This window comes from Salmo salar, chromosome ssa22 (genome assembly GCF_905237065.1).
Source record: "Salmo salar chromosome ssa22, Ssal_v3.1, whole genome shotgun sequence".
In the NCBI taxonomy this organism is placed as follows: Eukaryota; Metazoa; Chordata; class Actinopteri; order Salmoniformes; family Salmonidae; genus Salmo; species Salmo salar.
In genome coordinates, this window is record NC_059463.1 from 34,308,948 (window position 1) to 34,322,500 (window position 13,553).

Sequence of the window (13,553 nt, forward strand, 5' to 3'; positions counted from 1 at the left end):
GACAACTTCACCGCATCAAAGGGATGATGGACGGGGCCACGTACCGTCAGATTTTGGGTGAGAACCTCCTTCCCTCAGCCAAGGCATTGAAAATGGGTCGTGGATGGGTATTCCAGCATGACAATGTCCCAAAACACACGGCCAAGGCAACAAAGGAGTGGCTCAAGAAGAAGCACATTAAGGTCCTGGAGTGGCCTAGCCAGTCTCCATACCTTAATCCCATAGAAAATCTGTGGAGGGAGCTGAAGGTTCGAGTTGCCAAACGTCAGCCTCGAAACCTTAATGACCTGGAGAAGATCTGCAAAGAGGAGTGGGACAAAATCCTTCCTGAGATGTGTGCAAACCTGGTGGCCAACTACAAGAAACGTCTGACCTCTGTGATTGCCAACAAGAGTTTTGCCACCAAGTACTAAGTCATGTTTTGCATAGGGGTCAAATACTTATTTCCCTCATTAAAATGCATATCATTTTATAACATTTTTGACATGCGTTTTTCTGGATTTTCTTGTTGTTGTTCTGTCTCTCACTGTTCAAATAAACCTACTATTAAAATTATAGACTGATCATTTCTTTGTAAGTGGGCAAACGTACAAAATCAGCAAGGGATCAAATACTTTTTCCCCCACTGTACATGGACAAGACCAACTATGTCTACCTGACATTCTTGTAATTAATCCTGTCCGACGTACTAGTTGCAGTGAAGTCATTTGAGGGAGAGCAAACAGATCCTGTCAAGCTTTTAGACAATCTGGTACACCTCTTAACATCAATTTGCAGCATAGTAGTCAACCCCATGGCAAAAATTGATGTCCTGAAGGATGCAATTGATGGACATCTCAGTCCATCACCATTCCTTGGGTACCTTTGAGAGCATGGTGTACCAACTCAGTCTTGTGCCAGAGGACAAAAAGCATACAGCATTCAGCTTTAAGGCCACTCCATCCTCTTCTGCTGGTTCCAGCTCCGTGACAATGCAGTTGGACAGTGAAGATGAAGTGGATTTCCTTGCCAATCTATGATTCATCATATTTACAGTACATATGCAAGGAGTTAACTTTCTGGAACTGGCGGAGACACACAGCTGATGGTGGCAGTGTGCACTGCAGTGTGAGCGAGAACAGTAGCAATATTTGGAGGAAACCAGTTAGCAGCTATCCAGCCAAGCAGCACAACAACCTGGAAAGAGCTGGAGAGAGATGCCAAGCACACACATCATTATTTGAGTTAAGTTGCTTGTTCAATAAGATAGCATATATATACCTTGCTATTAGTTTGTACCTATAATTGTTGATCAGTTAGGTAGCATGTTAACTACCAATACACTGCTTAAAACTATAACTGTTCAAAATATGTAGGTTTACTAGTTCAAAATAAAATAAATAAAGTGTAATTGTTCAATATATGTAATGTGTAATTGTTCAATAATTCAATGTGTTGTGTTTATAAATAAAAATATCTGATCATAAAAAATGTGTTGTGTTTATATTACTTTTACAAATAAAAATATGTGATAATAAACATACAAATCTAAACTAACAAATGTCAAATCATATTTTTCGCCGAGATGGCCTGTCAGTTTGAGTAACGTCATTGTGTAGTCCTACGTAATGACGCAGTTTTACGTTTTTACGTCATCACGCAATGACATCACAACGTCATTTAGCAACTTTTAGCAACAAATCGACCTGCCGCTAGCAACTTCACCTGAAAATGAGTTGGCAACACTGATTACCTATGCCTCTACTGCAATTCATTCCAATTAGACTGGTTTTGGATTTCTCCCTGACCAAGATAGCTGCCATTTTCGCACCATTCTGGAACTTTGAGGGATCGTGACATATCCCCTCTAGTAATTTAATAGGATCTCTATGGCATAAACCCAGCTGATTCTCACGGAAAACAGGGTCCAATCACAGAGTTTCCAAACCCAGAGGCGCAAGATTGTAAGACTTCCGGGAATGCTCAAGAAACAGACCAAACAGACCAGGTTGGGACTTGAGAAGTCGATGAGAGACGTGAAACATTATTCCTTAGTTGTTAATTTTCTCAAATCTAAAGGCACAACCTAGATTCGAGCCAATGTCTTCAGTAGTTGAACATGTTATTACTCCAACCTCGTGAAAGTGACAAACTGACGCAAAACTCAAAAACGATTTTATATCGAAGGAGTGCCTTTGTGTTGACGGCATGCACATGCGCAGTTTGGTGCGAGGGGTCCGTTAGACAGTTACTTGACTTATTGGAAGCATAAGTATTTACAACAATGAATTGAACGTGTAGACCCGATTAAGTGTTTCTGTGCATGAGTTTATCTAGCTAACGTCACCATGACATCGTCTACTACAAGAGTGATCGGGTAATTCTATTGGAGAAGCAGTTTCAGCCAAGCTTCATACTGCACTGTCTTTGGTCCAATGTTCCATCCATTCACCGTTCGTTTCTTTCCTGAATGTGCGTCTCAGTTGTAATATTTTGATCATTGGGCTGTCAGTGATTGGTCGTATATTGAAAATTGGGCGGTTCTCTAGTTCATCCAAGGCGTGGCATAAACAACGCGGGAACTGGCGGGTTCTGTTACTTTTGTTTCGAGTCGAGTGTTACAACCCGCTCAACTGATTCCTTTTATTTATTGTGTGATAATCCTGATGGGCTCCCGCTCCAAGTTGTTCCTGGCGAAACACGTTGGAGGCAACGTTACAAAGTTGCAGATTTATTCACAAAAGTTTAGTTAGTTCGCATGCTAACGTTAGCTTGAATTTGAGGCAGCTACTGCTGTTAGTTAACGTTAGCTAGCTAACGTTTTTCTTTGTTTTCAAAAATACAGCGGTTTGTATTAGATGATAGCTCTCTAGCTAGCTAACCAAAACAGAACTTGTGTGACATGGAATCATTTCAGAAAGTAGAAAAGATTGGAGAAGGGACGTACGGAGTGGTGTATAAGGCAAAGAACAAAGTCACTGGAGAGACCGTTGCCCTCAAGAAAATCAGACTAGACACGTAAGTAGTGTTTGACTGACAGCTAGGTTAGCTGGCTATCGTTAGCCAGCTAATTGTCACCTTGACAAGTAGCTGGCTCCCCCGTCGCTACCTAGTTGGCTATGTCGCTACCTAGTTACTTGACCTGAATTGATAACCAGTGAGTCTTGAAAGTAGCCCATGTTATGCTAGCTTATAGCTAACTACCTGGATAGCTTAGTTAGCTTTTAAAGCTTTGTACGACAAACAAGTCACTGTCTTAACAGCTACTGCTGTCATATGGCATTGGTCATATGGACTGTAACGATCTCATAAGTAGATACAGCTATTTAGAAGTAGAAATCACATCCAGACACAAAGAAAAAAAAGGTATTATTAACTGCACTATGTTATACACGTTACACAATGGATGGGCCCCATGCAATGTTCAAATTAATTTGGCTGACTTTGTGAGGAATGGGATAATAGTGTGATATTATGCCTTCTTAGGGAAACAGAGGGAGTACCAAGCACTGCCATCCGAGAGATATCACTCCTCAAAGAGCTCAGCCACCCAAATATTGTTGAGTATGTACCATTGAGTTACTTATGTTAAACACCAGCTTTCTCTGTTAAATTGTGCTTAAATTGACATCTCTATGTACTTTCACCTGACAGGCTCCGTGATGTCATCCACACAGAGAACAAACTGTACCTGGTTTTTGAGTTCCTACATCAGGACCTCAAGAAGTTCATGGACTCCTCCTCAGTCTCTGGTATCGCTTTGCCACTAGTTAAGGTATTCAGACTGCACTGCACATGCAATTTGTTTAGACTGACCAAAAAAAACAATAGGCCTTTAAAGGAACAAGTGATGCATTTAGCAGACACTTTTATCCAAAGCAACTTAGTCACGCCTGCATAGCTTTTCCATGTGGGTGGCCCCAGGAATTGAATGCAAAACCCTGACATTGCAAGTGCTATGCTCTAATTGAGCCATACAGGACCACAGTGCCCCCACTGTGATTTGAGACATGTTTCAAGCCCACTTGGGTCTTTGTCAGGTGGGCATATCATCTAACTACTTTGCATTGTTATCAAGGTGGAAAAACCCAGGTGAAAAGTACATGTATGGCAATTGTTTGAATATTTACCAACTAACAATGTTTCTGTATGTGTAATGTTGTGGTTTTGTTTTTTACCAGGTTGTAGTATAATTCTGTTCTGGATTTTGTATGCCAGTGCTACATACATTTTGTCAGCAGAAATGATAACAATATGGTAACCTATCAGGTTGTGTGACTGTCTGTATCCCTATGAATCTAATTATGGTGTGTGTGCTGTTTGTTTGCAGAGTTACCTGTTCCAGCTGCTACAGGGCCTGGCCTTCTGTCACTCCCACAGGGTTCTCCATCGGGACCTGAAGCCCCAGAACCTGCTCATCAATGCCCAGGGGGAGATCAAGCTTGCTGACTTCGGCCTGGCTAGGGCTTTCGGGGTGCCTGTCCGCACCTACACTCATGAGGTGAGGTATACACCACACTGTATTTTGCTGTGTGGTTTTTAGTTGGTCAATGGCTAGCAATATTAGTGTTTCACTTGTGTTATGATCCTGTGAGCATCTCATGATTTTTGAGCCAATGATAGGGAAACTAACATGTATTAACATTTCTCAGGTGGTAACTCTATGGTACCGAGCTCCAGAAATTCTCTTGGGCTGCAAATACTACTCTACAGCTGTTGACATCTGGAGTTTGGGGTGCATCTTTGCTGAAATGGTACATTTATTGTCTGGCTATAATATTTTGCCGCTTTAACATTTTATAAAGCAAGGTCTCACTTCATCTCCAAATGTTCTAATTCGTTCTTCAGATCACTAGGAGGGCCTTGTTTCCAGGTGACTCCGAGATCGATCAGCTGTTCCGAATCTTCCGTACCCTGGGTACTCCGGATGAGGTGGCCTGGCCAGGGGTCACCTCCATGCCCGACTACAAGCCCTCCTTCCCAAAGTGGGCCCGGCAGGAGCTGTCCAAAGTGGTGCCCCCTCTGGATGATGACGGGAGAGAGCTTCTTGGGGTGAGAACTCTAACCACATTGACCACTTTAATGATGTTTTGGTATTGGGCTAGTACCAATAAGGTTAATAAAATGTAATTACTTAATTAGTGCTCAGAGCTTCACACTTTTCTGTCACTGGCCGATTAAACATTTAATAGATCGTACCTTATTATGACATTTTCTTATTCTTCCAGCAAATGCTGGCCTATGACCCAAACAAGAGGATATCTGCTAAAAATGCCCTCGTCCATCGGTTCTTCCGTGACGTCACCATGCCAATGCCACACCTACGACTGTGAGACATGCAGACTGACAGGGACAATACATAGCGCAGGGTCTTTCCATGAGACCTCTGAGCATAAGGACTGCCCCAGCTCTTATCCACACCTGAATAGTACAGTCCAGAAGATGGGAGAGATCACAGGGAAATATGGGTGCCATTCCAAATATCATTCCAGCAGCTAAAACCAGCGTTTTATAAATTAGATGTCCTGTGAGTTTTTTTTCTTTTCTTCTACAGCTATGAGTGCTTGTTATGTAGTGGAGAATGGATTGGAAAACTCCACAATTGTTTCAGCGTTCAATTTGTATTGAATGGGTTCTGTTTAGATTTTATCAAACTTGTTATGCCAATTTTATAAATGTTTAATGATTATACATAAAGATAAACTTGTTCCAATTCTTCTATTGTCTTTTCAATTCATGCAATTTTGTATATTTACAGGTACTATATGTGGTTAACATTCACAATCCTGTGCCAACTTTTGGCAAGCTCTGCAATTGACTTAGGTTAACATTGTGTGACAATATGAAACATATGGTCTGTTATTTTGAAGATTTTTCATCAATGCTTGACATAGGAAGTTCTATAGTATAGCCACAAACAAAAGGAGGGTTAGTTACAAGTAAATTGTCTTTGAACAATCGCAACATGTAGTGTTGATCCCATGTCTTGAGCTGAAATAAATACAAAAAATCCCAGAAATGTTCCATATGCACAAAAAGCTTATTTCTCAGATTTTTGTGCACAAATGTGTTTATCCCTGTTAGTCAGAATTTCTCCTTTGCCAAAGCCCCTTTTGTGGGGAAAAACTAACTCTGAATGGCTGGCTCCCCACTCCCCATGGCTGCAGCCCTGCCCAGCACAGGAGGTTGGTGGCACCTTAATTGGGGAGAATGGGCTTGTGGTAATGACTGGAGCGCAGTCAGTGGAATGGTATCAATTACATCAAACGCGTTGTTTCCAGGTGTTTGATGCCATTCCATTAGCTCCCGTCCGGCCATTATTATGAGCCATTTTCCTCTCAGCAGCCCCCAGCCAAGTGAAGTCCATAGATTAGGGCCTAACGAATTTATTTCAATTGACTAATTTCCTTGTATGAACTAACTCAGTAAAATCTTTGAAATTGTTTTATGTTGAGTTTATATTTTGTAGTATATGAATCACTTAGTTGCTGAGGGAATTACATTTTGATTTATTAAAATCTAGTAAAGTATCGGCAGATGGCAGCACCACTGAACTTTTTCAGCATTTATACCGTTTCACACGAGAGTAGACATGCTGCGTACAGCCAATCATCGGTCGTTTTATTACGCATTTCCGCTCTTACCCGATACAAACAAGATGGCCGACGTTGTTGAAATCCATAAATTGAAGGTGAGAAAACAAAAAACGGAATACAATTCAATGTATACGGAATTATTCATAATCTAACTTTATGTAAAATTGACAAGTGATTGAAAATATGCTCATTTTACGGTTTACAACACTAGCTAATGTAGTTGTGTGGTAGTAATGCAGTGTGATATGCATGCAAATGGAAGCTAGCTAAAAGTTATCGGCTGATGCGCTAACTAGTTTCAGTAGTTAACGAGATATATATTTTGTCAAAGTTACTTTTCGTAGAAGGTTTAGGAGAATTTACGCAACAGGCTATGAGAATTCGATTAAGGTTAGGAAAATGTTTAGGGTTAGCTAACTAAAGGGCCTAAAAACAACGTTTTTTAAAGTAAAAAAACTATCCCATCTAGACATAAGCACATATTAACGTTAGTAGGCTTACGTTACTGTAAAACACAGCACGTCGTCAGTTTAACAGCTATCTGAACTAATTAATTTAGCTAGCTAAATACATTCTACCTTACAAATTAATACGTTCGCTAGCTAACGTTAGTGTGCAATGTTTGCTCTATAGCCAGCTAGCTTACTTTTATTGAGCTCGTTATTATTGGTTGGATAGCTAGCAGTTATTGACATTATTATTGTCTGCCCCTGTAACACCGTATAAGGCAAGTTATTGTACATTTCACTATCTGTACTGTAGGCCTAGCTTGGTCTGTTGTCAAATTGCTGCATTGAGTTGTGTGCCAAAATGGTTTACTCATGTGGTAGCCATGTGCCTTATTATAGCACTGATTTGGTTCGTTGGTTGTAGTTTACCTTTAAAAAAATATATACATTTAATCAATGTTAATTTGCTACTGTATTATATGCATACCCTCTCCACTAACAAAGTGTTATACATTTGTTGACCCTAACTTCACCTTCAGTTGGCTGAGCTCAAGCAGGAGTGTGCTGTGAGGGGATTGGAGGTGAAAGGAAACAAAGGTGACCTTATTGGACGGTTGCAGGCATACCTTGAGGAGCATGGTATGGTGGACTTGACTTTCTTGCATTAACACTCACTAATTTCTTAATAGTGCTGAGTGTACAATTTAAATGTGTATGTTTTTTTTTTCCTTGTGCGAATGCATAATGTTTCCCAGCCCTGTGAATGTTGACATGGATGGTATCATGAATTGTCTTGATTTTTACAATAACTGAATCTTAGTTTGATAATGTACAGTGTATTCACACCCCCTGACTTTCCACATGTTGTTAAATTGCAGCCTTATTCTAAAATGGATGAAATAGTTTTTTCCTCAATCTACACACAATACCCTATAATGACAAGGCAAAAACAGGTTTAGAATTTAACAAATGTATTACAAATAAAAAACAGAAATTACATTTAAATAAGTATTTAAATCTTTAGTCAGTACTTTGTTGAAGCACCTTTGGCAGCGATTACAGCCTTGTGTCTTCTTGGGTATGACGCAAGCTTGGCACACCAGTATTTGGGGAGTTTCTCCCATTCTTCTCTGCAGATCCTCTCAAGCTCTGTCACGTTGGATGGGGAGTGTTGCAGCACAGATATTTGGAGATATCTCCAGAGATGTTCCATCAATCTCTGGCTCAGCCACTCAAGGACATTCAGAGACTTGTTCCGAAGCTACTCCTGTGTTGTCTAGGCTGTGTGCTTAGAGATGTTGTCCCGTTGGAAGGTGAACCTTCGCCTCAGTCTGAGGTCCTGAGCAGGTTATCAAGGATCTCTCTGTACTTTGCTCTGTTAATCCTTTCACCTCAATCTTCACTAGTCTCCCAGTCCCTGCCACTGAAAAACATCCCCACAGCATAATGCTGCCACCACCATGCTTCACCTTAGGGATGGTGCCAGGTTTCCTCCAGACGTGACACTTGGCATTCAGGCCAAAGAGTTCAATCTTGGTTTCATCAGACCAGAGAATCTTGTTTCTCATCGTCTGAGAGTCCTTTAGGTGCCTTTTGGCAAACCCCAAGCGGGCTGTCATGTGCCTTTTACTGAGGAGTGGCTTCCGTCTGGCCACTCTACCATAAATGCCTGTTTGGTGGAGTGCTGCAGAGATGGTTGTCCTCGTGGAAGATTCTCCTATCTCCACAGAGGAACTCTGTTAGAGTGATCAGCGGGTTCTGAGTCACCTCCCTGACTTAGGCCCTTCTCCCCTGATTGCTCAATTTGGCCGGGCGGCCAGCTCAAGGAAGAGTCTTGGTGTTTCCAACCTTCTTCCATTTAAGAATGATGGAGGCCACTGTGTTCTTGGGGACCTTCAATGCTGCAGACATTTTTTTGCTACCCTTCCCCAGATCTGTGCCTCGACACAATCTTGTCTCAGAGCTCTACGGACAATTCCTTCAACCTCATGGCTTGGTTTTTGCTCTGACGTACACTGTCAACTCTGGGACCTTATCTAGAAAGGTGTGTGCCGTTCCAAATCACGCCCAATCAATTGAATTTACCACAGGTGGACAGACTCCAATCAAGTTGTAGAAACATCTCAAGGATGATCAATGGAAACAGGATGTACCCGAGCTCAATTTCGTGTTTCATAGCAAAGGGTCTGAATACTAATGTAAATAAGTTATTTATGTTTTAGTTTTTTTTATACGTTTCAAAAATAGTTTTTGCTTTGTCATTACGGGGTATTGTGTCTAGATTGATGAATGTTTTGTTTAATCCATTTTTGAATAAGGCTGTGACAATGTGGAAAAATTCAAGTGGTTTAAATACTTTCTGAATGCACTGTATGTAGCATTATTCACTCTGACAAGTGAAGTATGCATTCTCTAATGTAATATGCTCAGATAAACATGATTGTCAAGCCAACAAGCTGGCTATAAAAACAATGTGAGGAAAATATATATTTAGCATGTTATGTTCCAGAAGATGAGGTGAATGAAGAGGAGGTCTTGGGAGAGTTAGAGGTAGGAATACTTTACTATTACAATATTTCTGAATATTTTTAAATTTGTGAAGGATTTGTGGAGATTACGTGTGTATTTACAGGACGATCCTAAAGAGGAGGAAATCAATGAAAGACCTGCAGAAGAGGCAGCAGAAGAGGCAGCTGTACCTGAAAAGTCAGTACTCTATTTCACTCACACCTACCTACCTATAGAATATTTTATGTCCTAATGGTTATTATGTGATTGAAGTAGGCCTAATCACTGTTATCATGATTCTCATGGTAAATTCAGCAGTTTTTCAACATTCCATCATATTTTCTTAATTCAGTGATAAGATGAAGCTTGATGTCAGCATGTTATTTTTGTTGTCTATGATTGCAATTCCTGATCAATTTCTGTTGTCATATGTACAAGACGTCTTTGGGGGATTATTACAATAGACAGGTTTCCAGTGATCCATGTTTGTTCGACAAAAGCAATGTTGCAAAAATCATTGGAAACAGCAGATATAGAAGACATATTCTAAAGAGCATACATTTTTATCAGTTCTACAGGGGTTGATTTTTCTTTTGTTCAACTTTATTGCGACAAATGAAGATGTAACTTTTTCGAATAAATAATCATTGCCGACTAATTTTGAAGGTACGTGGGGCACGTGATGTCATCATGTATCTAAAGCTCCTCTCCACATTTAATTCTAAATGGCTACAGCTTGCAAAATAAAATAAATTCACTATAAAAATGTTTCTTTGCAGGACGAGGTTTGTCCAGACTTTCACGAATGCCTGAATTTGTTTAACTTGCTTTTCTGGTTGGCCGACAAGTTTCACCGTCCAATTATTTCCGATATAGCCTACAGGAGATGGCACGGACTGTGGCGATACGTTGGCACCGATGATGTACACTATATATACAAAAGTATGTGGACACCCCTTCAAATTAGTGGATTTGGCTATTTCAGACACACCCGTTGCTGACCGGTGTATAAAATTGAGCACACAGCCATGCAATCTCCATAGACAAACATTGGCAGTTGAATGGCCTTACTGAAGAGCTCAGTGACTTTCAACGTGGCACCGTCGTAGGATGCCATCTTTCCAGTAAGTCAGTTCGTCAAATACCTTCCCTGCCAGAACTTCCTCGGTCAACTGTAAGTGCTGTTATTGTGAAGTGCAAACGTCTAGGAGCAACAATGGCTCAGCCGCGAAGTGGTAGGCCACACAAGCTCACAGAATGGGACCGCCAAGTGCTGAAGCACGTAAGAGTAGTTTGTCCTCGTTTGCAACACTCACTAATGAGTTCCAAACCACCTCTGGAAGCAACGTCTAGCAGAAGAACTGTTCGTCGGGAGCTTCATGAAATGGGTTTCCATGGCCGAGCAGCCACACACAAGCCTAAGATCACAATGCCAAGCGTCAGCTGGAGGGATGTAAAGCTCGCCGCCATTGGACTCTGGAGCAGTGGAAATGCGTTCTCTAGAGTGATGAATCACGCTTCACCATCTGGCAGTCCGACTGACGAATCGGGGTTTGGCGGATGCCAGGAAAACGCTACCTGCCCCAATGCATAGTGCCAACTGTAAAGTTTGGTGGAGGAGGAATAATGGTCTGGTGTTATTTCATGGTTCGGGCTAGGCCCCTTAGTTCCAGTGAAGGGAAATCTTAAAGCTACAGCATACAATGTCATTCTAGATGATTCTGTGCTTCCAACTTTGTGGCAACAGTTTGGGGAAGGCCCTTTCCTGTTTCAGCACGACAATACCCCTGTGCAGAAAGCAAGGTCCATACAGAAATGGTTTGTCGAGATCTGTGTGGAAGAACTTGACTGGCTTGCACAGAGCCCTGACCTCAACCCCATCAAACACCTTTGGGATGAATTGGAATGCAGACTAGACTGCGAGCCAGGCCTAATTGCCCAACATCAGTGCCCGACCTCACTAATGCTTTTGTGGTTGAATGGAAGCAGGTCACTGTCGCAGTAGGAAAATGTTCCAACATCTAGTGGTAAGCCTTCCCAGAAGAGTGGAGGCTGTTATAGCAGCAAAGGGGGCGACCAACTCCATATTAATGCCCATGATTTTGCAATGAGATGTTTGACGAGCAGGTGTCCACATACTTTTGGTCATGTAGTGTAAATAAACCATTGATTGGCACATGAGAATTATTAGAATATGGCAAATATTAGTCAATTATTACATTCTATCCACCCTGGCTTTCACAGGCTACCTGAGACATGAAACAGATAGGTGGGAGGGCATACAGGCTGTCGCCAATGTATTTATGCGCAATTACCCTAAATGAGTAACTGAAACAGTTCTGCCACTACATTTAGAAATGAGTAGTAACGGAAACAGTTCTGCCACTACATTTTTATTCAAACTTTTTTTGGGTGGTGGTGACGTCATTATGTCCAGCTGTTTTTTTTCCAGACAAGTTAGTTAAATGTTAACGCACCCTTGCAGGCAATTGTCACATTTTATTTTCTACGCTAACTTTCGAATACTTGACAATCACTGGACAAGTTAATGCAAACATACTGTAGCTACTGGCTGTGGTCCCGTGTGGCTCAGTTGGTAGAGCATGGTGTTTGCAACACCAGGGTTGTGGGTTCGATTCCCACAGGGGACCAGTACGAAGAAGAAAAAAGTATGAAATGTATGCATTCACTACTGTAAGTCGCTCTGGATAAGAGTGTCTGCTAAATGACTAAAATGTCTGTGCAGTGGTTTATTTTTGACCAGTAGAGGGCAGGCTAGGTTTACAGTTTTTCACTGGATACTGTATTCACTGCCCTAATGGTTTAATTCAACTAATCTTTGTTCTTGCTTTAGGGATGCTGAGAAGAAAGTTGTGAAAATCACTGCCCCAGCAGCTGCAGATGAGGTATGTAGTAGCATGATGCACAGAATAACTGGTGTATCAATAGATTTAAAATCATTATTTCCCACCATGTTATTCTCATCAGCTCTAGTAATTCACACTCGGTATTGGAAACCTTGACAGGATGATTGTGTACCTGCCCTATTGGCACTACATTGATGAGGTGTACTTGTATGAATCTTCAACTTGTATTTGTGTCCATCACAGAAGCTGCAAAAGAGGGCGGAGCGTTTCAACCTGCCTGCCACTGCTAATAGTAAGAAAGAGGCCCGCGCTGCCAGGTGAGCCCCTGGACTGAATTCCACATTATAATGGATCATCTGTTGACTTTGGATAAACTAGTGTTGTACGTCTTGCATGTAGACATCAGCAATGTGTCACACTTTTGACCCTTCTCTTGACCTCAAATTGATGAAATATAGTAGTTAACAAACAAGGTTTGGTCATTACACAGTGAACAATGTCAGGTAGTTACATTAAAAGAATATCGAAGATATTATATGTGGCAATAATCTGCCCCATGGGCAAGTCATATTGGTCTGACTGTTGAAAGCATAGTAAAATGGATGTTGGAAAGATGTAGGTTGTGTGAGTGAATATGAACTGAATTGATCTGATGTTTGTCAGGTTCGGTTTACCAGTTCCAACGCCGGCTTCCATATTGGGTGAGTTGGATTTTTAGCATTTCATAGGTCCTTCAGCATGACCAGTCCAAAGTGTGTAATTCATCAGATTTGTTTTCTTTGTCTATTAGGTGCACCAGTTGCGAATAGCAAACCAGCTGTGAGTATCAAGGGGGGTTAAATTCATTTTTTATTTTCCTACTGCAACAGTGACGGCACATAAAATGGCACCTCACATAATCCGCACATTTACAGTAGGCTGCTATAACATTGTCATGGAATAACAGGAGCATGGAATTAGAATACTAGAATGGACATGAACTTTCTTGTGATTGGTCAGCCATCTTGGTCAGGGAGTTGGTCAACTATGGTTTGCCCGTGCTGTGATAAGATAGTGTTAAATAACTTATAACAATTTATCTGCGCTGTATGTTTGTTAGCTATGGAACGCCATTTGGTCTTTGTGTGTCAAAAAAGATACACGTCAAATAACAC

General features: G+C 41.2%; 2 protein-coding genes across 3 annotated transcripts in view; both read left to right on the forward strand.

Annotated features, from left to right (window-relative positions):
* Positions 1-2,575: 2,575 nt before the first annotated feature.
* cdk2 (cyclin dependent kinase 2) lies at positions 2,576-5,994 on the forward strand. The gene is made up of 7 exons (NM_001141734.1): positions 2,576-2,997; positions 3,466-3,543; positions 3,634-3,754; positions 4,310-4,480; positions 4,632-4,733; positions 4,828-5,031; positions 5,208-5,994. Exons 1-7 carry the CDS (start codon positions 2,882-2,884, stop codon positions 5,310-5,312), a joined length of 897 nt encoding a protein of 298 aa, NP_001135206.1. The 5' UTR covers positions 2,576-2,881; the 3' UTR covers positions 5,313-5,994.
* Positions 5,995-6,564: 570 nt separating this feature from the next.
* The window catches only part of LOC106583276 (SAP domain-containing ribonucleoprotein), a 64,791-nt gene continuing 57,802 nt past the window's right edge, over positions 6,565-13,553 (forward strand). The window contains exons 1-8 of one of the 2 annotated variants that reach the window (XM_014167244.2): positions 6,565-6,670; positions 7,564-7,663; positions 9,534-9,574; positions 9,657-9,730; positions 12,387-12,438; positions 12,643-12,716; positions 13,063-13,100; positions 13,190-13,218. In XM_014167244.2, the coding sequence (XP_014022719.1) occupies positions 6,572-6,670; positions 7,564-7,663; positions 9,534-9,574; positions 9,657-9,730; positions 12,387-12,438; positions 12,643-12,716; positions 13,063-13,100; positions 13,190-13,218 (507 nt within the window). In that variant the 5' untranslated portion in view covers positions 6,565-6,571. The remainder of the gene's footprint in view (positions 6,671-7,563; positions 7,664-9,533; positions 9,575-9,656; positions 9,731-12,386; positions 12,439-12,642; positions 12,717-13,062; positions 13,101-13,189; positions 13,219-13,553) is intronic. The other variant, XM_014167245.2, reaches the window with a different exon arrangement.